The sequence below is a fragment of the Lissotriton vulgaris genome, chromosome 9, assembly GCF_964263255.1.
Source record: "Lissotriton vulgaris chromosome 9, aLisVul1.2, whole genome shotgun sequence".
Taxonomy (NCBI): domain Eukaryota; kingdom Metazoa; phylum Chordata; class Amphibia; order Caudata; family Salamandridae; genus Lissotriton; species Lissotriton vulgaris.
Window position 1 is genome coordinate 1,187,505,280 of NC_141697.1, and position 24,154 is coordinate 1,187,529,433.

Consider the following 24,154-nt stretch of genomic DNA (forward strand, 5'->3'; position numbering starts at 1 on the left):
GGGATGCTGCCACAGAAACACAGAGTAACAGGTCAAGAGTGGAAGCTGAATGGGGAAGTCGATGCGATGGGACATTGTCTCACTGCGGGGCTAGCGAAAGCGGTCAGGAGTGGGACGGTAAGAGTCAGGAGAGTAGAGGAGCTACCCGTCATATCCACGGTGGAAGTAGGCAGGAGCAAGAAGGTAGAAGTACAGAGTGTGGAAGGGCGTCTCGTCTCATTCACAGTGAGGGAGACCGAAGGACGCAAGAGTACAGGGATAGCTTTAAGTGCACCCACCATGCACCTGGCGATAACGTACAGCATTGGAATCGCGGGAACATGGGGAGCCACGAGGTGTCTCACCATGCGTCAAGCGATCATGGGCAGGAGCGGGATCGCGGGAACATGGGGAGCCGCGAAGGGTCTTGCCATGCGTCGAGCGATCATGGACAGCAGGGGAATTGTGAAAGCTTGGGGAATAATGGAGTGTCTTACCATGCATCTAGAGAAACCAGGCAGAATGGGAAATGTGGGACTATAGGGAATAGAGAAGTGTTTCACCATACACCAAGAGAGGATGGAACTGCATGGGACCTGGAGAGATGGGAGCATGGGAGGACTCCCCATAACACGCCTGAGCCCAGACGTAGGACTCAGAGCTGTGATGGGAGAGACGTAAATGGGCTCTCTAGAGACAGCATACTGAAAGCTGTGATAAAGGCAAAAAGGCTCGATGTGACCAGTTTAAAATCTGACCTGGACGAGATAATAGATGGTGCGTTGCCTTTAGAAAGGATTGACATGTACGAGCAAGATGAGCTGCTGTTTATAGCAAAGGATATTACTCGAAAGGCAAGAGCAACTCACGAGAAATTGTCTGAACTGGCAGACAAGTATATGGTAGACTTGTCGAGAACAAAGGCATTACAGGGTAACCATAGGTTGCATTATTCAGATCAGGACCTGGATGAGAGGAGGACAACTGGATTAAAAACACACATAAGGGAACTGATCACAGGAATAAGAGCAAGGAGAGATCTGGATAAATGGGAAGAAAGGTGGTCCAAGAAAGGGACTGTCAGGCGGAGCGCAATTGTGATGTCCCCGGAGGGAGGGCCACTGCGGATGGAGGCATTCCCTTTGCGAGAAATAGCGAATGGGAATTATGTACATGTGCCCTGGAGTAGGGGAGATTTGGCTGCGTTTACCAACTCATTTCCGAAGTTAAGAGAGAATCCTGTAGAATGGTACAAACAGGTAGAGAGGTTTGTCAAGATTTCAAAAGTACTGTGGATTGATTTGAACACTTTATTCGACATTGTGGTCCCAGGAGACTTGTGGACAGCATGCAAAGTTACTGTCGAATGGCCCACTGCAGAAGCAAAAAGAGATGCTTGTACTAATGGACCGTCAGAAACAGTAATGATAAAATATGAAAAGGTGATGACATGGCTGAAAGAGAGGGTGCCACCGCAGGATATAGATTGGGTGAAAATAGACCGAACTAGACAGGAACCCAAGGAGACAGTCCATGAATTTTATGAGCGATTGCTGAAAACGTTCAAACAATACAGTGGACTAGATGTAATGGATCCCAAAGACATAGGACAGTTTGTATCGAAGTTCGTTTTGGGGTTGAGACCTGATATTTGTTTGATGATTCAGCAACACTTAATTTGCTGGCAAAACAAACCATTGGATGAAATTTTGAGATACGCAAGGTATTGCAGTGATGAAATAGATTCCAAAGCAAAGAAACTTAAGGAGAAGTTGATGATGGTTCAGATGCAGTCGGCTGGAAAGGGTGGACAGCAGCAACAGGGAACAGGGACGATGGGAAGGAGATCAAATAGTCAGAATAGAGACAACGAGGAGAATCCGAGACCTAGAATAGACTTTGCTACATTGAAAAAGACGACAAAGTGTCACCAGTGTCACCAGGTGGGACATTGGAAACGCGAGTGTCCCTATAACCCTGAAAACGGAGAACTGGAAGTAGAGGAGGAGGAAGTTCAGACCGTTCCAGTCCAAGGGGTGACAGTACCAAAGGGTAAGGTGGCCAAAGGGGGGACTTCGGCTCCTCGAGCTCAGTTCCCGCAACCACCAAAGATTACGATAGATAAATGCCTCTTTTAGTAGGAGGAGAAGAGTGTTACTACGTTGATCCACTAACTGGACGGCGTGTGAGTAGAGAGGAGGACTGTACCCTCGGGGCAGTTCTAGAGGTGGACCAAAGAGGACCGTTTGTTGAGGCTGAGGTGGCGGGGTGTCCTACGACATTCTTAGTAGATACCGGAGCTACTCGATCAACTTTGAGATCAGCTGTGGTTCCGGATCTGCCAATGTCGGGGGAAACAATTCAAGTGGTAGGAGTCGCAAATAGGAGGATGACTAACCCTTTGACGGAACCAGTGCTAGTGAGAATAGGAAACTACAGCGATGAACATCAGTTTGTAGTATGTGATTCTAGCCCTGTGTGTCTGTTAGGAAGAGACTTATTGTGCAAACTAAATTGCACAATATACTGCACGCCTCAGGGAGTAGAGGTACAGACTAACAACGATGATGCCACCTTTAAAGTTGCAAATTCAAGAGTATGCGTAGAACTGTATCCTACCCTGACGGTGGAAGAGCTCCCTTGGGACTTAAGAGATACTGTGTCATCTGAAGTATGGGATTTCACTGGAGAAGAGATAGGATTAATTAAAGGAGTAGAACCAGTGAAAATCATGATAAAACCAAATGTTGAATATCCAAGAACGCCTCAATACAAATTGACCCCGGAGACGATTGCAGGAATAAAGCCCGTGATCGACTCCATGATTAAGCAGGGAATACTAAAGGAAATCGTGGGTAGTCCATGCAACTCCCCGATTATGGGTTTGCAGGAACCTAGCGGGAAATTTAGAATAGTACAGGATCTCCGAAGGGTTAATAACATAGTTGTTTCATGTTGTCCAGTGGTACCGAATCCATCAGTGATATTGTTTCAGATACCATTCCAAGCTGAGTGGTTCACAGTGATAGATCTTTGCCAGGCTTTCTTTTCAATTCCATTAGATGAGGAGAGCCAGTTTCTTTTTGCATTTAAGCTGGAAAATCGTGTCCTAACATGGTGTCGTATTCCACAGGGGTATACAGAAAGCCCATCGATTTTCAACCAGCTACTGAAGAAAAATCTTGAAAGTCTAGTACTACCACAGAACTCGGTTCTAGTTCAGTACATAGACGACCTACTTGTTGCGTCAGGAACAGAAGAAGCTTGTAAGATAGACACCATCGCCTTACTGAACCATTTAGCTGAAAATGGGCATAAGGTGTCTCCGAGCAAATTGCAGTACTGTCTGACAGAAGTACAGTACTTGGGTCACCGAATTGAAAAAGGAAAGCGGAAGGTGTCACCAGACAGGATAGAGGCGATCATGAAGATGAATTCGCCTACGACACAAAGAGAGGTCAGGATGTTCCTTGGAATGGTTGGATATTGCCGACAGTGGATAGCTAACTTTTCCCTGAAAGCAAAACCCTTACAAAAACTGACGCACAAGGAGGTGAGCAATCCGGTACCATGGGACAAGGATTGTTTGATGTCGTTCCTACAGCTGAGAAAGGACTTGTGCCGTGCTCCAGCTTTGGGAATGCCTGATTACGAAAAACCATTTTTACTTTACTGTTGCGAAAGAGAAGGTTGTGCTTTGTCAGTTCTAGCACAAATTCATGGAAATGCCCGTAGACCAGTTGCATATTTTTCGGCTACTTTAGATCCAGTAGCCGCAGCGTTGCCCGGATGTCTCAAATCCGTTGCTGCAACAGGTGTCAGCATTGAAAGGTGTGAAAGTATTGTGATGGGACATCAATTAGTGGTGTATGTACCTCATTCTGTAGAACTGTTAATGACCAGGACCAAGACACAGCACTTGACCAATAATAGGCTCACACGCTACGAGCAAGTTATTCTTGCTGCGGAGAACGTGACCCTTAAGAGGTGCTCTGTTTTGAATCCTGCCACTTTGATGCCACTTCCTAATGATATAGAAGACGAAGAATGTGAAGATCACGATTGCCTTGATGTGACTGAACTATGCACCAAGCCAAGACCAGATATTGTGGATGAGCCGTTGACTGACCCTGATGAAATTTTCTTTGTTGATGGCTCATGTGTAAGAGACGATACTGGTCAGTTGAGAGCAGCTTATGCTGTTTGCACCATTACTGGAGTTGTGGAAGCCGCTTGCCTGGAAGGAGTACACTCCGCTCAGGTAGCCGAAATCATTGCATTGACACGTGCCTGTTTAGCAGGTAGCAAAATTCGAGTCACCATTTACACAGATAGCCAATATGGTTTCGGTGTAGTTCATGACTTTGGGCAATTGTGGTCTCAGAGAGGTTACATGACTTCTTCAGGTTCGCCTATTCGAAATGGGGAGTTCGTGCGACTATTGTTAGAAGCGTTACAAGGTCCGGCAGCAATTGCCATTGTTAAATGTGCAGCACACACCAAAGGTACAGATTTTGTGTCCCAAGGAAATCGTTATGCCGATGAGGTTGCTCGCTACTGTGCGGAGCAAGGATACACTTTCACGGAAGTGGAAGTGGGTGGGACACAGGAAAAGACAGAGTTAAACATGATGCTAGAAACAGTTGATACTTGGGATGATTTAAAAGACATGCAAGAGAACGCATCAGATTTTGAGAAAAAGACATGGGAAACTGCAGGTTGTGTAAAAAGTGAAATGGATTTGTGGATTTCAGCAGATGGAAGGGCAGTATTACCAAGTGAATTAGTGAGTCCAATGGCACGACAGATACATGGTCCAGTACATTTAGGAAGGGATGCCATGCTGCGGGTATTTAGGCAGACTTGGTACAACCCCAAGTTTAGAGTAGCAGCAGAAGCAGTGTGTCAGAGGTGTGTAACATGTCAGCAATTGAACGTAGGGAAAAGGACACCAGTTACACTGAGTCACATTGGGAGGTCTGGTGGGCCTTTCAACCGAATGCAGTTAGACTTTATTGAGATGCCAAAAAGCAACCGCCTCAGGTATGTTCTGGTGGTTGTATGCATATTTTCCAGATGGGTCGAGGCATACCCTACACGCAGGTGCGATACACTCACAGTAGCAAAGTTGTTGCTTAGAGAGTTAATACCACGCTCGGGGTGCCGACCTCTTTGGAATCAGACAGAGGGACACATTTCAACAGTGAAGTTGTGAAGATGCTTTGCTCTGCATTAAATATTGATCAGAAGTTGCACTGTAGCTATCGACCAGAGGCTTCGGGATCGTGGAGCAGATAAATGGAACTATAAAATCCCGAATGGCCAAAGTGTGTTCATCGACGTCCTTAAGCTGGCCTGATGCCCTGCCCTTGGTACTCATGAGTATGCGTAGCACACCAGACAGGAGAACAGGCCTCTCCCCACACGAGGTTCTAATGGGGAGGGCAATGAGACTTCCATCTGTTCCAACTACAGCTTTGTTGAATATCACAGATGATCTGATCCTGGATTATTGCAAGGGACTTTCTGATGTCATTCATTCTGTGTCTCTTCAGGTGCAGGCTGCTGAAATTCCATCTTCCAGAGACCTATGTCACAACTTGTGCCCTGGTGACTCGGTGCTGGTGAAGAAGCACGTCCGGAAGAACTGCCTAGACGTGCGCTGGAAGGGACCCTACCAGATTATTCTGACAATGAATACTACTGTAAAGTGTGGAGGGCTGCCAAATTGGATTCACGCCTCCCATACTCGAAGAGTTCCAGCACCCCTGGAAGAAACAGCTCCTCTCACAGATGAAAATCCAGCTGTGGACGGCGAACCACTAGGGGGGATCAGTCAAGCTGTGGGGGTGTCGGAGGAAGCTGGGAGTGCTTCACATCAAGCGGAAGAAAGACAGGACGGCAGTGAAACTGAAGTTGCCACAGAAGGAGAAAGTTGCTGTGAATACGGCTCAGACACTGATCAAGCCAAAAGTGATCAAGAACCGAGTGTGAGGACAAGAAATAGGAGAACAAGGCGTGGAGAAGCTAGTTGGCCTGAAAGGAAGAAGAGGCTGAGCTTGAAGCCAACTCCAGAGAGAACTCTTGCTCCTATATCTGAAGACTCAGATCTGGAAGAAGGTGCACAGAATCAAGAACAGGAGGGTCCAAGAAGATCAAGGAGGGTGCGAGTGCCCTGCAGAAGATACGCCACTCCTGAGTGGACCCACCTAGCAGCAGATGTCTAGTTCACGGAGATCCGGGAGGGTGAGGGAAGTGACAGTGACCAGTACTGACCCAATCATAACATTGGAAGTGGTGTTGTTGGTACCTGGACTTGAGATCGAAGGGTTGCTGACACTCACTGTCCCCAATCCTCCTTATCTGAGCAGAATAAGAGAACTGGTTTTAAACAGAGTAGAATTTCCGACTTTTGGTCCAACGATACCAGCACTCGAGGAGATAATTCTTCGCTTAGAAATTTTAGAATACGTGATTAGAGCCGCTGGAACACGCATGATTACAGACTGCTAAAGACTTTTGTAAATAAACAGATTGAGAGATAACCTAGCGCCAAGTGGAAGAAGAAGAAATTTAGGGACTTTTTCATTTAGTTGACGGAGAAGGGCTAGGGTTGTCTGTTGCTATAATTCAAAAGACTGATCTTGCAAAAGGGATTATCAGCTTCCAGGTGTGGTTCGAAAAGACCGAATAAGCAAGGAAAACACTGTTGAAGGAGCAAAGAAAAGAGACTTTGTGATGTAAGAGAAAAATAGAACTACACTGTCTTGAGATCATGGAGGCCGGCAACCCGAACCGCAAGGCAAAATGCATAGTAGGCACACTTTTAGTGGGAGTAATTTCTCTTATAGTTTTAGTAGTTACTGTATCATATATAGTGGGACATGAAAATGAAGAGAAGGCAACAAAAGAAGCAAAAGTTGTAGTGACACCGAAACCTACTACTGCTGGTCAAAAGGGGGACAATACAGAGAAAGATAAAGCTTTGCTAGCAGCAGAAGCTCGTAGGTTGCACGTAGATGAATCACAGGGAAATTTCAAATCAAATGCATATGCTAAATTCCTTTATGAATACATTGATGCTATGGATGCAAAGGACTGCTATGTCTGCATGCAATTGCCAGCTTCTGTAGACGAAGGTATTAGGTACCATCATCTTCCATTGACTTATGGAATCACATGTAGTTTGTTGCTTAGTATATTTTATGGACGCGATAGCTTTGAGTATTATTTTTCAAACTTTGACGCTGTTTTACCAGAGGTCCCGGCCTACAAGCATATGAACAAGTGGGATTGCTATAAGAGTGAAGATCGATTAAGGAAATTTTTCATTCCTTGGAGAACGCTGGATACTTCATATGCCCGAATAAATAATTTGACTTGTAAAGTGTCAGAAATTGAGAAAAAGTTTATAGGGCAGGTGGATGATCGATATAGGAGGCAGAAGATCCTAAAGGCTTCGGGCCAATGGAAAACAGATTGGACCGAGGAGGAAAAGTCACACAAAAGGAAGGATAGTAATGGTCCAATAGCTTTAGATCGAGTGCAAAGAGGGAAACTATGTATATACAGGGGTAAAACCTACTATGAGAATGTGTTTGTGGGAGAAGTAAGTTGTGAACATGCTTTCCAAATAGAATACTATACAAAGGATTTCTTGAAAGGAATGCAGGTGATCCCGAATGTATATTTTGTCTGTGGAAGAAATGCATACGTGAAACTACCGGATAATTGGTACGGATCATGTTATTTAGCAATTGTCTTCCCCAAAATATACCATGCTAAGGATCTAGAAATCATAGAGGGAGGAAAACAAGCCAGAGGGAGAAGGGATGTAAGCACTGATGAGGTAATTGGAGACGTATTTGGTGCTATGTTCCCTCTTTTAGGGTTAATACTGAATGATGTCAAGATTAGGAGATTGGCAACAGTTGTAGATAGGTTGTCCGCCAGTACTGCTAGATCACTAATGCTGGCGGAGGGAGAGATGCAATCAATAAGGGCAATGGTTCTCCAGAACCGACTTGCTCTAGACGTTCTGTTAGCCAAAGAGGGAGGAGTCTGTAAGGCTTTGAAGGTCCAGGAATGTTGCACTTACATTCCAGACAATTCAAAACCTCTTGAAAAATATATACAGAACATCACTGAAATTCATCATGAGATTGAGGATCTAACACAGGTGAATGTGTGGGAAAAAGTGGGTCATGGAATGGGTAAAGTTGGAGGTTGGTTTGCCAACCTAGGGAAGGGTTTCATTTGGTACATACTGAAACCTATCATCATAATAGTGATTTGTGTAATCACATTGTGGGGGTTGGTGTGGCTGTATCAATGGTAAAGATCAAATAGGTTGCAAAGATCCATGAGAGAGCAGGAGCAGAGGTTAGCTGCGATGCAGGATAACCAGTACAGGAGCCTGAGGGCTCTAGAGATGATGAAGCGAGGGAGCACTGCAACGAGTTCTGTTTGATTCAATTCATACCCTCAGGGATGGTGTTGTGATGGTGATGACCTCTAAGGGTCATCAAAGGGGTGAACTGAGAGAGCGCAAATCAAGTAAAATGTAGAGGTGCACCATATTTACAAGCACGTTGCACCCGTCTAGTTAAAGGAACATATAAGAGTGTCGAATTTATAGAGTGCATACATATAAGAGTGTTGAATTAATACAGAGTGCATATATCAGCGTGAAAAGTTAATGTAGGAGTGTTTAGAGATGTTAGAATGATATTAAATTCCATGTTATGTGGCTGTTGCAGAGGAGAATGTAATGCTGCTAAACGTAGAAATGTGTAGGCCTCATGGCAGTTCACTGAGAAAGAATACGTGCCTTTACAATTTCACATGATATGGATTACTGTTGTCATAATTCAAAGTATTATTGATCATAGAACTGAAAATATACGTTTTATAGAAGTGTTCCCTATAACCAGTTGTGTGTAATAAGTTAGAATACTGTTTAGGCTGAGAAATAAAGTTCATAGTGTGCACAGGCCCGTTTCATGTAATTCTAGTAGGCCTGAAGAGATAAGGTCGTTTCTTTTGATCTGCATGTGCTAGTAGAATCAGGTCGTGTTAAGCATAAATCGTGGACCATGCTCAAAGGTTTACGACTTGTGAGATAAGCTCGAGGCCGGAATTTGGGGCCCACTTCATGGGTGTCTGTTTGCAGGTGCGAGGGGGTTCCAATCAAGAGAGTGATGAATAGAGCTCTGTTCTGGGAGACAGGCACAGGCCTGGAGGAGGGTTCAGGAATTTCCTGGGGGGTACCGTCTTGCCGGAGAAGAGCCTGAGAAGCAAGGTCAACGCTAACAAGGAGCCCAGAGGAGTATCAGCATGGAAAAAGCCAGAACCGACACCACGTGAGGGGTGTACGTGAGGGGCGTCTCTGAGGGGCGTTTCTACTGTAATTGTGATTTTGTATTAGGGACAGCACCCCTGGGTGGAGGTAGAGCAGATGGCCTGAGGAACCTAAGAGAGCGGATGGGTAGGCAGATAGCGCATAACTGCGATGCACAGATTTACAACAAAGACTAAGGGAAAGTGAGTGATCTTCTTTGGAAGTCACCACGGCTGACACCTTTTTAGGTTAAGATCTTGCTATGAAGGGATGTCCCTTAGTCTAGTGTAGGGACAGTCTAATTTGGATTTTCCTTCCCTTTTGTAAATGTCGCACAAGTTACAACTTGTGTCTATTCTTGCAACCTTGATGATTTTTGAATTAGTTTTGGTGATATTCTTCTGTCGCCTAAGAGCATTTAGAGAATTCATGTTTGTACTAATGCCAGTGTATCTTTTGAACCTTATATTGAGATGTTTGTATCTCCAGTTATCTTTGGCTTTAAAATAAATCTTTTAAAACGTATTCGTAGTAAGTGGTTCTTCAGAGTTGTGCAAAGTCTTAAACTGATTAACCTAGTAGTGGATTGCTTTTTACTCTATGACAGGTAACAAAGGTTCAGTCGACCTGAGTCGGGATCTAGATCTATAGTGATCTGATAAGAGATCAAAAATCCCGCCGTAACAGGGTCATTAGGGTTGCAGACGGACTTTTGTCCGTCCGATATCCAATTGTATTTGGGAACACCTGCCTAAAAGGGGGCGGTCCCACCTGGCAAATTAGGATGCAGCGGCCACTGTGGCTGTCACATTGCCCATGTTTTGTATTGCAGTGGGTGCTGCGCTCTGCAGCGCCCGCCATAGTACAAAAAAACCACCCCACACATTTCCCTGCACTACCTGGCAGTGCCTGCGACATGGTACAGGGATATGTAGGGGGGCACCATAGGTGCCCCTCAGGGCCCAAATCCCAGGCCCAGGTGGTAAGGTGGGCCCACTTTGGGCCAAATACATTTACGCCTGTCGTTTTGTTGGGCGTTGACTGCCGCAGAACAACAGGCAGAAAGTTTTGGGGCCCTCTTATGGAGGTACTGCAAATTAAACCACCCGCCCTGACAATGACAGTACCAGCACGACTACTTGCCATCATGTTCCTACACGTCTGAAAATTCAGATCATCCCAGGCCCCAAAAGCTATAAAAATGGCTTAGGGGGCAGGTATTCATTGTTTTTAATGTATGTGGGATTAATATAAAACTGGTATGTGATCTTTATGTTTGACAAACAACGCCACCATGTGGCAGACTGTTATAAGTGCCAGTGTTGCCAATTAAGTGCCGCTGCCAAACACTGGACACCACCGGCTCAAATGAAGCACTCCCTTAAGCACTGTGTGTTTCACATCCAAAAGCGCCACGGTGCCAGATAGAGCCTAGCTTCAAAACTGAAAGTTTCACGCTCTCTGGCATTAGAGCAGACAGGCTTCTTTACAGCTCTCTCGCACTACAAGGCGGGTGCTGGTTTGTTCGCTCTACATGTGACTGAGACGGTATTTTTGTGACAGGCACATTTCGTGCCTGTCACACAAATGTAGCATTTTCTTCTTTTATCTGCTCCAGTTTTTGAGTTCAGAGGCCGTAACGTGTGGCACAACAGACAGCAAAACGCTTAGGGGTCTGGATTACCACTAAAAACCTTACCCTTTTTTTCAATATTTTCCATTTGAAAATTATCTTTTCATTTTTAACATGTTCCAAACGGTAAACAGCGTTTAAAACAAATCTTTTACCCTGCTGGGAATCACAATGCGGTCAGTACAACGACCGCGCGTTGTGCTTCTGCATCCCATTACTCCGCAAGTCGGAACAACGACTTGCGGAGGGGGGGAGGTGTTGGATTTAGAATCCAACACCTTTCCTAGTTTCCGCACAGACTGGAGTTGGAATAGTGAATTATACTATTCCAACTTCCAGCGCCCCCCTCCGCAAGTTGTTGTTCCGACTTGCGGAATAATGGTATGCGGAATCACAACGCGGTCGTTGTAATGTCCGCGTTGTGATTCCCTGCGAGGTAAAAGAATGTGGGATTTCAAGGTATATTCATTCCAAACAAGTCACAGTATTTCAAGCCTTATTTATTGATCAATCGAGAGTCATTCAGTAATTGAAAATGCTTGCTACCTGCAGGGCATCCTCCTTACAAAATGGCGGCCCACACATACTCTATAACCATTAATCACTGTATGATTCTTGTACTGCCGTTAGAGGACATTAAATGGCCATTGCAGCAGTGCTTCCATAGAAGTTAATTCACTGAAATGTCAGGGTTAGCAGAAGTGACATCATACACCCTTTGACATCCACTTTCACTCCCACACACATACACACAAATTCACACACATACACACACTCTCACCTGCAAGCACGCACACAACATACATTCAAAAGCATTTCCATGGCCACTGACTTGCCTCAGTGGCCATGGAAGGGCATATTCCAGCTTATTGTACTCCATTTTCAGGTCAAGCCTCGGCAGCGCATGCGCTGCTCTCGGAGGCATGTTGTAATTGAGTACGGACTTGAAGCCCCGCCCACTCTCTGACCATTTTTCATTGCCTTGTGTCATTGTCCTTTGTAAATGCTGGCTTCTGATTCGTTAATAGGCTTGTTAGTCCCTCCTTAGTATCCCCTTGTCTTCATTTTTAACCTCCCATGAGGACTGACCCTTTTACTTCTGTTGTTACACGGTATGTCTTATTTAGTCTGTAAGGGGAAACAGCCTTTACTACACAACCGTTACAACGCATGCCATTACATCGCATGCCGTTGCAACGAAAAAGGTGCTCAGCAGTGTGTAGAAGGTGTTGGATTTAACTCCAACACCTTCCCTACTGTTGCACACACTGAAGTTGGAATAGAAAATGAATCTATTCCAACTTCCAGCGCTCCCCCGACAGAAAGTCGGGGTAAAGGTTGGCGTTGCAATGGCATGCAATGTAATGCCATGTGTTGTAACATCACATATTCTCTGTAAGCACTAGTTTCTCCTACTTCAGGCACCACATGCTTTCCTGCAACATTCACTTTGCAAGCAACCCGGGAGAATGGAGGTCACTTCTTTGAAATGGAATAGGTCTTGCATTTATAAGAGTTTGAGCTATCGGTATTGTAAATGACAATGCCTTTTATTTATGTGTTAATTATCAAAACAGACTATTAAAAGGCATAGTAATGTACTATTCCAATAGCTTAAAATATCGCAACTGCGAGACCTATTGTATTGCCAATGCTTGTTATTACACTATTAGTGAATAATATATTTTATTTATTTACTATTAGTGAAAATAACACATTGACCGAAAATAAAGAGAGTGGAGCCCCCGCTGCCCCTGTGTTCCTGGCACTGAATTTGCCACCTCTGAGGCCAGGGGTCACAAAGTCAGTGCTAGGGGTAGCAAAGGGCAAGCCAGGGATCACAACTGCGACCCCTGGCGACCCCTAAATGACGTCCATTAATACTCCCCCTGTATTTACCATCAAATGTAGATCACTCATTCTTCCATAATCACAATCCTGTCCACTTAAGTGAATACTCGTTCAGTGGAGGGGGAGCTACTAATGAGACAGGTATTGAACATTTCACAAGGAGGGTCATTTACTTGGCTGAGTGCATTTTCGACAGCACTAATGCCCATCAGAAGCACAATTCCTCCTTTATCTGCATCTCAAATGATATATATATTTATATCTTCTTGAGGGTACCTTAAGGCTAGTCTTTAATTATGTGTTGTATGGTGTTCATTCATTGCTTTCATTGCTGGTTATTAACTTGGGTTACTGCTTTCTGAATACATCTTCACACATAGGGATGGAAATTACTTTTTTAATTCGGTGTCCATGTTTTATGTTTTGTGTCTGATGACAATAACAAGTGGGTAATGGCCCTGCTTGAATCTCCATCATTCTGTGTGGTCATTTGTGACACTGCATAAGTAATAATGTGACATAAGTACATGTCCCATGGTGCACAGCGTGACCATAAGAAATGGATTTCCTGTATAAGGATTTAAGGGACAGTCCATCGTCCACCTAGGGAAAATATTTTAGAAATGGGGTCAAATTGTGTATTTTTTTTATTTTACCGAAAATGTCTAAGGACCATATGTATCAAAATCCTCATTTGCGATTCTCAAATAGTGATTTTTTGCGAATCGCTATTTAAGAATCGCAAAATGCTATGCATGTAGGATTTGCAATACATTTTGCGAATCCTACATATTCCTTAATTGCGAATCTCAATTTGAGATTCGCAATTAAGGAATAGCTCCCAATTCATTCCTATGGGCCTTTGAGGCCCATAGGAATGAATGGGAAGACATTCTCAATTTGTGATTATCAATTAGAGAATCGCAAATTGAGAATGCAATTTCAAGGGTATCAAAAGGTCACCCTGTTGCACCCCTGAAATAAGCATGGGTGCACATGTGGCACACATACATGCCCTAAGGGCATGTATGTGCTTCACATGGCACTTTGAAAAATGCAAAAAAGTGCATTTTTCATAGAAATCGCAAATTACCATCAACTTGAAGTTAGTGATAATTTGCAATTCCATATGGCCAAATTGCACTTTTTTGATGCTTCTTACATTGCATTTAAGGAATCGCAAAATTTGCGATTCCTTAAATGCAATCGCAAAATAAGGAATCGCAAATTTTGTGATTCCTTATTTTGCACGCAGATTCGCCTCATACATACCACTAAGCAAAATTTTGATTGCAAATGCCGATATTCTGTGAATTCTGGCATTTGCGATCGCAATTTTGCTTGATTCATATGGCCCTAAAAAGCAACGAAATATACTATGCGCAAACGAAGTCTGATCATCCCAAAGGTCGATTTAATACAGAAAAAAGGTGTGAAAACCATTACTTTTAAACACAATTCCAAGAAATTTGCTAAAAGCCACAAGTAATCGAGATAGTTGAAAAATGTGTGCATGCGATTTCGTATGGCCCATCATTAAATGTATTTGCCATCTTTTATCCCTTATGCATTCCACTTTGAAATTTTCCATTGTGCAACTTCCAAATAGATTCTAAATCTCATGATCAAAAATCTGTTTAAAAGGTGTATGGTGTGAAATTGAACCAGCAGAGATTTCACCATCTCAAGTCAGAGAAGGCAGTGGTAGGCTCATCACAGTGGCATAGCAAAGGGTGGGTGGGGGAGGTCTGCACCTGGTGGTACGAGGTTTGGGGGTGGAGCCCTCCCTTTGCCGCTCTTCAGTGTGGCCGTAGAAGGGCAACATTCCAAGAAACCGCCAGCACCCTCCTCACTTCAATGCAACTGTTGCGGGGCTGCAAATGCAGGAGGACCGCCCCGGGTGGTCTAAGGTCTAGCTACGCCACTGGCTCATCAGATCTTATAGGCTCATAAAGCAGAGGAACTGCACAGGTTACAGAGATGCCACAGGTTCTATGGCGGAAAGGTATCACCAATACTACAGGCCTATGCCTATTGTCTAGGACAACAGTATACCTGTCAAGAAAATCTTCATCTTTAAGAATGAAGAGAGTCTTGCGCACAGGTCACATGCCCTGCAGAACACAGCCTCTGACCCCAAGAAGGGGAAACAGACTTAATAACGAAGGCCAACATTAACAACGAGATGCCTTTACCACGAAAGTCTTTTCAAACAATGTTTTTTAATACGGAAATGCCTTTACCATAGCTACCCTTTACCCCGAAAAGTGATATATATATATATATATATATATATATATATATATATATATATATATATATATATATATATATATATATATATACATACATACATATCTATACTAATTTAATAAAGAGAGAGCCTAAACCTTTGAGGCGAGTAATCTCAGGAACCACAGCACCAATCACAACACCCAATACAGCGTTGGAAAGGGCAGTTGCAGCAGAAGGACATAGACTATGCAGACACCCACCATATACATTTAAAAGGTAAAAGAACCATGCCAGCAAAGTAGTCCCTTGTGGGCGTGTCTGCGTTGTGCTGTGGGCGTGTGCTGGGGGTGTGACAAACGCTGGGGGCGTGTGGTGCGTTCCGCTCTTCATGCCATGTCTCATATCATGTGCTAATCCCACCCTGCTCCCTTTAAATACCCCTGCACCCCATAATCATAACCCACCCTTACTCCTTAAAATACCCCAACACCCGGTAAGTACATTGGTTGCACGGCGGCCCACATCTCCAGCAACATACTCATATTTTTTCACCACCCATTTGAAAAATGCACAGGTCTCTCTCATTGATGGCCAGCACCGACATACACTTTTAGACACACCTCCCGCTACAAGTTCTAGAATTGCGAACTTTAGAGCTGGGGAGCTACGTTCGAATCTCGGCATGAGCTCAAAATCCTGTGATTCCAGTCAAATCGCTTTGTCTCCCCGTGCCTACCACAAATGAATGTGTTCTTCTGTAATGTAAATTGTGCTCATGCCATGTTGTCGAGTTTGCGCTATATAATATTGCAAGGAAAAATAAAGTAGGGAAACTCGAGTTCACACACTACTGAACGCGCACTCTTAAGTGCATCAGCAGTGCACTGTGAATCCGAGCGTTTCACAGGCCTGTCACAGATAAGAAATGCTATCAAAACGAAATCCTACAAAACAATATACTACTGGCCGGCAGCAATTCATACCCGGACAACGTCGCGACGGGCTGCTAGTATTTATATATATATATAATATATATAAATCGTCAAACAAGATGCCCCCCTTCGAGGATGCACTCAAGGACAGACGTTGCAGAAGGACAGATTTGCAAAGATTAAAACAGGATTTCTGTGTCTGAAACTCACTGGAGAGTGTTAAGCGTGCATAATATTGTGTGTTTATGTCGGAATCCACCAGAGGCAATATTTATGTAGTGAGAGAACTACAAGTCTCAGAATACTGTGTTGAATTTTACCCACCAGAGGGCTATAAAAGTAATTAATTGAGAGACTCGAACTTTCACTTCTCTCAGCAGAAACGCACGCATGTTGACCGTGAACAAGAAGCAGTGGCTTTGAAACACGTCAGGCTTTTATCTGAATTGGACATTGCAATGCCGGTTTGCTGGAAATAAAGAATGCTGCCAAAAATGTCATGATTCGTCTGTCCTTGAGTGCATCGTCGTAGGGGGGCATCTTGTTTGACAATATATACATATATATATATATTAATCAAAGCTCCAAGGTTCCCACCTGTTGGAGATATACCACTTAAAAATAAGAGCCCACCAATGGGCGACTCGAATGAGTCCGCGTTGGTTTGTGGGTCTTGTAGTTTGTCCTTCAGTTATGTGCCGCTGTCTGAAATGTTTCAAGCCCACCAATGGACCTCCACTTGCACATCCGGCTTGTCAATCCTCCATGGATGCCTCCACATTGAGACTCCGTGATTCGAGTGGCTCCGTGGCCCCAAATTTCTAGGTGGTGCATCTCCCGCATCAGGGAAGTCGCGTATAAATCAAAACTCCAAGGTTTGAGACGCACTCTGACATCCACTGCAGCAACCTTCATGAGGTAAAAGCCGGAATGGTGGGCGGATCCAGTTTACAGCATGCCTGTCGATTCATGCCGGATGCGTTTCGTGCTCAGTGAATGTCAGAGTGTGTCTCCAACAGGTGGGAACCTTGGAGCTTTGATTTTTAGCGAGTGTTGCAACATCTGAGGGCCATTAGCAAAGGGGAATCGAACTTACCCCATAGCCCGCCTTTTTGAGCAACACCATGGGAAAGACATAAGAGGTCTGTCATACTTCGTAATTGATGCTGTTAAAAAAAGTGTGAGGGGTGGTGATCGGATAAAAAGATTGAGGAGACTGGAGTCTAATTATATCATCAAACTGAACTCCAAAAGCCCGGATGGCCTTAATATGGAGGAAGACCTACACACTCACTTGTAGCGTATGAGAAGAGGCTGCTCTGACATGTTCCCTTTTTTAGCTGTTTTTTAATGCACTATATGTAAGAGCAATGCATACGACAATCTGACTGGCTTTGTAAAAAGTGTAAGTAAAATTGGATTAGCCCACTGGGGCAGTATTTGATTGAAGGGACAAATATGAATAAATAGCGCAATAGTCTTGGGGTGATAGGATTAAAAATTGAGCACTTTGTCACTGTTTAGGAGAAGCATCAGTTTGACACACCGTTCAAAATAACCGTAGGATCATATTTGATCCAGGTTAGCAGCCCACTAAGGGCAGTATCTCTGCGGACTGTCTATATTCATATTGTATGAGGAATTAGAACATTGGAATGTTGGGAGCTCCATTGAAAACAATGGCGTGCTCTGGGCTTATAATGGCTGGTATAAGCCTGGAGCTCCAGCATTCCAATGTTTCTTTGTTCGCAGCTCTGGCTGTAATCAAAGGCTTCAGGGAGCCTGAGGGGATTCCAATCCCCTCACACTTCCAAAAGGCTTTGTCTTTTTTTGTTAGAACATTCTGTCCTCTAGTGACAGAATGTTCTAATAGCCTTATAGCCCTTCGTAGATGGGCTATACCGCTATTAAAGACCCTTCGGCTCGGGCCTTTAATGCTGGAGAGGGCCTTTAATAGCCGGTATAGCCCTCTACGGCGGGCTATTAGGCTATATGATGTCACAATTATTGTAACTTTCTCTGTCCAATACGGTCATTCTATATGGGCGGCTAGACAGTCGAACCTGTGTTTTAAATTGAGCATGGTTCTTAATAGAAAAAAACTGGTATGTTTACTGATGTTCTTTTGTAACGTTGCATTACTAAATGCCATGGTGAATCAATTGTATATTTTAGTCCTGTTTAATGTAATTTTACATGAACTACAAATTTGAATGATTGTGATTTGGCAAAAAAACTACAAGTCTGTTGTTGCGTTCTATTATCACAAGATGACGGTGTTTTTACGAATTTAAATGGCTGAGGGAACTTTATTAAAATGTTAGTGTGCAAGCCTGCTGGGCAGGTGAAATGCTTCTAACAGTAACCAGCTCACATTAAATTAATCCTTGCAAGGACATGGCGTCGACTCTCTTGTTGTAAGGAGTGTGGCAGGTATATATATATATATATATATATATATATATATATATATATATATATATATATATATATAAATATATATATATATATATATATGTATATATTACGTGCCTTACCTCCCAGGGTGCGACTACACCTGCGCCTGTCTTTGTAACCTACTCTGGTCGTGTCACCCCGTGGAGCATTCTCCATTTCTCGCAATGAGCAATACTGTGGCATTGTGGGATATGCAGACATAGGAGGGCCGTCAACAACTGGGGGCGGAGCATGGTGTGCTTAGCAACGTAAAGGCAGGACTATTCATGTCGCAGCTGAGAAGCATCTTGAGGAGGGGCGTTGAGGAAGGCGGACACGCCGAAATGCATTCGCCATGGACATGTTCTCAATCAAGTGCTTCTTCTTTTCTACCTTGGGGCCACTGCTCGTTCTTTGAAGGAGGTGAAGGTTATATATATATATATATATATATATATATATATATATATATATATATATATATATATATATATATATATATATATATGCAGTCCATGGCCCCTCATAGAAGAACCGGGCACACATGCAGGATTGTTTCAGGCAACAGTTTTAATCGGTAATGGCATGATGCATTTCGGATAATACCTTCGTCAGATGCCCTCCCAGTGTTTAGTTGCTGCTGGAATCCGATTTAAATGCCTGCTCCGCTTCGATGGGCAGAAGACTGCAGGTGTTCGTGGCTGGGATTCAGGACAAGGTAAGTACCCTCCCCCAAGTGGGAGGTCCTCTCACTCCTAGCAGTCACATCTTTGTCCAAGTATTTCTGCTGCCCCTAACAATCCATCATCTTGCCGCCTCCTAGCTCCTTGGAAAACCTGACATGGAGCATTCAGTTGCCGGAGAGCGGCGGCGCTGCAGTATTTCAAGTTCATTAGAAATAATCCAAGTTTGTTTGCCACTCGTACTGCAGCACAGCTTGTAAGATGGGGCGCCCAGGTGCATAGTGGCAACGCACCGAAACACGCAGTCCATGGCCCCTCATAGAAGAACCGGGCACACACGCAGGATTCTTTCAGGCAGCAGTTTTAATCGGTAATGGGATGATGCATTTCGTATAATACCTTCGTCAGATGCCCTCCCACTGTTTAGTTGCTGCTGGAATCCGATTTAAATGCCTGCTCCGCTTCGATGGGCAGAAGACTTCAGGTGTTCGTGGCGGGGATTCGGGACAAGTTAAGTACCCTCCCCCAAGTGGGAGGTCCTCTCACTCCTACCAGTCACATCTTTGTCCAAGCATTTCTGTTGCCCCCCACAATCCATCATCTTGCCGCCTCCTAGCTCCTTGGAAAACCTGACATGGAGCATTCAGTTGCCGGAGAGGAGTCGCTGCAGTATTTCAAGTTCATTAAAAATAATCCAAGTTTGTTTGCCACTCGTACTGCAGCACAGCTTGTAAGATGGGGCGCCCAGGTGCATAGTGGCAACGCACCGAAACACGCAGTCCATGGCCCCTCATAGAAGAACCGGGCACACACGCAGGATTGTTTCAGGCAGCAGTTTTAATCGGTAATGGCATGATGCATTTCGGATAATACCTTCGTATATATACATATATATTTTTATATATGTAGGATTTTTAGGGTTTAGGTAAGGTATGGTTTTTTGGGTGGTAGAGGAATTTTTAGGGTTTAGAGTGGATATTGTTTTTTGAGTGGCACAGGAACTTTTTAGGATTTAAGGTGGGTATGGGTTTTTGGGTGGCAAGGGAATTTTTAGGGTTAAAGGTGTGTATGGGTTTTTGGGGGGCTGAGGAATTTGTTAGGGTTCAGGGGTTTTGGGTTAATATGGTACAATATATAAATATAAATATACTAGCAGCCCGTCCCGACGTTGTCCGGTTATGAATTGCTGCCGGCCAGTAGTATATTGTTTTGTACGATTTCGTTTTGATTGCATTTCTTATCTGTAACAGGCCTGTGAAACGCTCCGATTCACAGTGCACTGCTGATGCACTTAAGAGTGCGCGTTCAGTAGTGTGTGAACTCGAGTTTCCCTACTTTATTTTTCCTTGCAATATTATATAGCGCGAACTCGACAACATGGCATGAGCACAATTTACTTTACAGAAGAACACATTCATTTGTGGTAAGCACGGGGAGACAAAGCGAATTGCCTGGAATTACAGGATGTTGAGATGATGTCGAGATTCGAACGTAGCTCCCCAGCTCTAAAGTTCGCAATTCTAGAACTTGTGGCGGGAGGTGTGTCTAAAAGTGTATGTCGGTGCTGGCCATCAATGAGAGAGACCTGTGCATTTTTCAAATGGGTGGTGAAAAAATATGAGTATGTTGCTGGAGATGTGGGCCGCCGTGCCACCAATGTACTTACCGGGGAGAGGATAAACACCCATTATTCCGCAACTTTCTTTCCGCATACTACCACTCCGCGTACTTTCATTACGAAAGTACCATGACTCCGCAATGCCATTATAACGCATGGCATTACATTTTATATGATTTTACCACGCATACATTTACAATGAAATTCGTTGTAAATGCATGAATGGTAAAAGCATGTTTTTTTAATGTTTGGATAAGGTAAGTATGGGTATAGGGGTATATATTTTGGGGTACTGAGGTATATGCTTTGGGATGTTTGGGTATTTTAAGGGTTCAGATGTAGTTTTGGGTTATGGGGTACAGGGGTAGTTTTAGGGTTTAGGGATAGGTATATGTTTTGGGGTACAGGGGTATTTATAGGGTTCAGATATAGTTTTGGGTAATGGGGTACAGGGGTAGTTTTAGGGTTTAGGGATAGGTTTGGGTTTTGGGGTACAGGGTATATTTATAGGGTTAAGATGGGTTAGTGTTTAAGGGTGTTGGGGTATTTTAAGGAGTAAGGGTGGGTTATGATTATGGGGTGCAGGGGTATTTAAAGGGAGCAGGGTGGGATTAGCACACAATATGAGACATGGCATGAAGGACGGTACGTACCACACGCCCCCAGCGTTTGTCACGCCCCCAGCACACGCCCAAAGCACAACGCAGACACGCCCACAAGGGACTACTTTGCTGGCACGGTTCTTTTACCTTTTAAATGTATATGGTGGGAGTCTGCATAGCCTATGTCCTTCTGCTGCAACTGCCCTTTCCAACGCTGTATTGGGTGTTGTGATTGGTGCTGTGGTTCCTGAGATTACCCGCCTCAAAGTTTTGGGCTCTCTCTTCATTATATTAGTATGGATTTATATATATAATATATATAATGAGAGAGTTTAAAGCTACCCAGCTTTTTCTACCATACTTATGCCTTTGTCACAGATGCCTTTACCAAATAAGAGTAAGTATATTACATGTAAGTATCAACCCATTATATATATATATACCTAAAGTCCTAGTTTCTGTGAGGCTTGCATGCAGCGGTCTGAGACGGCTTCCAGGTACCCCAATTATCACCACTTACCCCAATTATCCTTCACTTCAAATGAAGAACACTCAGATGACACAAATATGCCATAAAGTAGGATTTAATGGCTCCTCCAACGCATCTCGGCTTACGCCTTGATCACGGTCAAGTTACGGTAGCACATCAATCAGGTGTACATATACACAAAAACAGTGAAAATAGACTCTTTTTAAATGTCTTAAGAGAAACTGCCACTCCACCGCCATCTTTAAATAGGCTTCCAGGCATATGCATATAGCACCTGTAGTTACATATTATATAACAATGTACACTAGATCAATTAAATAGCTCATTAAAGTCATAAAATTTGATTTATGGCCCCAATTCACAAAGGTAAACTAAGAGGGAAATTGAACTTTATGACTTCCGATATTCACAAAGGGCATTTCCTATTCATAAATGTCCTTTGTGAACACCGAAAGGCAAACGTTACAACTTATGGTATTCATAAAGGGCATTTACGAATAGTAAATGCCCTTTCTGAATACAGAAAGATGTAAAGTTCAACTTTCCTCTCAGTTTACCCTTGAGATTTTAGGTCAAGAACCCAAATTTCCACCAACAATGAGCATTGCAGTAAAATGTTCCAGATTTAGTTGTCTCAACTCGGCATCAGCACATATACAAACACCTCCGCCGCCAACCTTTGCAACCGTATTTGCTATAATTTGCATACTGTCCGCTGAGTTCAGTTTATTAGTCACAGAGCCCAAATGGGCCATGTACAGTATATTACATGGTTGTAATAAAGATTTTATCTGTTAAATACATGCAACTGTACATGCATTGTTAATGTTACAATAGAACAAAAATGGAACATAAAGAAACACTTAGGACCCTATTATGATGTCGGTCGGAAAGCCTCCGACCACAGAACAGAGGCTTTCCGACCAACATCCCTGGTTTGACTTCTGACCGCCTAATTACGATATAGGCAGTTAGAAGTCAAACCAGCCGTCCATTCTGGCTGGCTTCCGACAGGCTCAAGGAGCCAGTAGGCCAGTCGGAACCACAATGTAATCCCTTTAGGACGGCTTTTCCGCAGTCCGGATTACAATGTCGGGTTCGGACAGCCTTTTCATGGCGGCCTTTCTGACATGGAAAGGATCTCATAAAGGGACTTTGGGGGCCCCTAGCAGGGCCCTCTTGCCTCCGCGGCCTATGGTGGTGGGCCTGGGGGGCACCTGGGTGCCCCCATGTAAATCCCTTCACTGTGTGGCAGGCATCGTGATTTACACAAACTCCCATTTCTCCAAGGGAACTTGTGCTGCAGCCGGTTTCCGACCGCAGCACAAGCTCCCATGGAGAAATGGGAGTGTGCGACTGCACCATGTGCGGTTGCATCATAATAATGTGGTCTGGACTGCGACCGGAAGTCGATCGCTCCCGATTCCGTGGCGATGTCGGTCGGAGGGAACTCAAACCGGCTTGATATTCAGGCCCTTGATACCCAAATGGGCTAATGCATGCATTTTACCAGATCATGCTGCTGAACAAAAAACTAATTCATTTTCTGTTCAGCAGCATGATTTAGGTAGAATGCATGCATTAGCCCACTTGGGCATTAAGTGTTTATTTCTGTTCCTTTTCATTTGGGCTCTGTGGCTAATATATTGAACTGAGAAAACAGTATGCGATTTGTAGCAAACATGGATGAAAAGCTTGGCGGTGGGGGCATTGGTATATATGCCGATGCCGAGTCGGGACAACTAAATCTGGAATATTTTACTGAAATGCTCATTGTTGATGAAATTTAGGAATATAAATCATATTTTATGATTCTGATGATATATTTAATTGATCTAGAGTACTTTGTTATATAATATGTAACTATGGTTGCCATTAATATGCATCGAAGCCTATTTAAAGTGGGGTGGCAGTTTCTCTGAACACATTTATGAGTCTGTTCTTGTTGTTATTGTGTATATGTACACTTCATTAATGTGCTACTGTAACTTGACTGTGATCAAGGCGTAAGTCGAAACTAGTTAAAGGAGCCATTAAAGCATACTTTGTGGAATATTTGGGTCATCTGCACATTCTTCTTTTGAAGTGAAGGATTGTTTAGTGATATAAATATATATTTCGTGTTGAAGGCATTTTCGTTCTAAAACCATTGTTGTAAAGCCATTTGTTGTAATGGCAGTCGTTATTCTGATATACATCCCCCAAGAAGATTTCTGCAACAATCTTACATTAATGATCACTCGAATAGCAGATTTAAATATGCCCCCTTCACTTCAGGAAAGAGTTAAAGATCTACCAGTTGAAGCAAAACCTTGTCACCGCTTCAAGCAAAACTTTGTCAGTGTAAACTTCTGA

The 24,154-nt window shown here is 43.7% G+C and overlaps 1 protein-coding gene across 1 annotated transcript; it reads left to right on the top strand.

Moving 5' to 3' along the window:
- The first annotated feature begins 386 nt into the window (after nt 1–386).
- LOC147693007 (uncharacterized) lies at nt 387–24,154 on the top strand. The gene is made up of 2 exons (XM_086939570.1): nt 387–1,615; nt 23,929–24,154. The coding sequence occupies exons 1-2, from the start codon at nt 387–389 to the stop codon at nt 24,152–24,154; spliced, it is 1,455 nt and encodes a 484-aa protein (XP_086795696.1).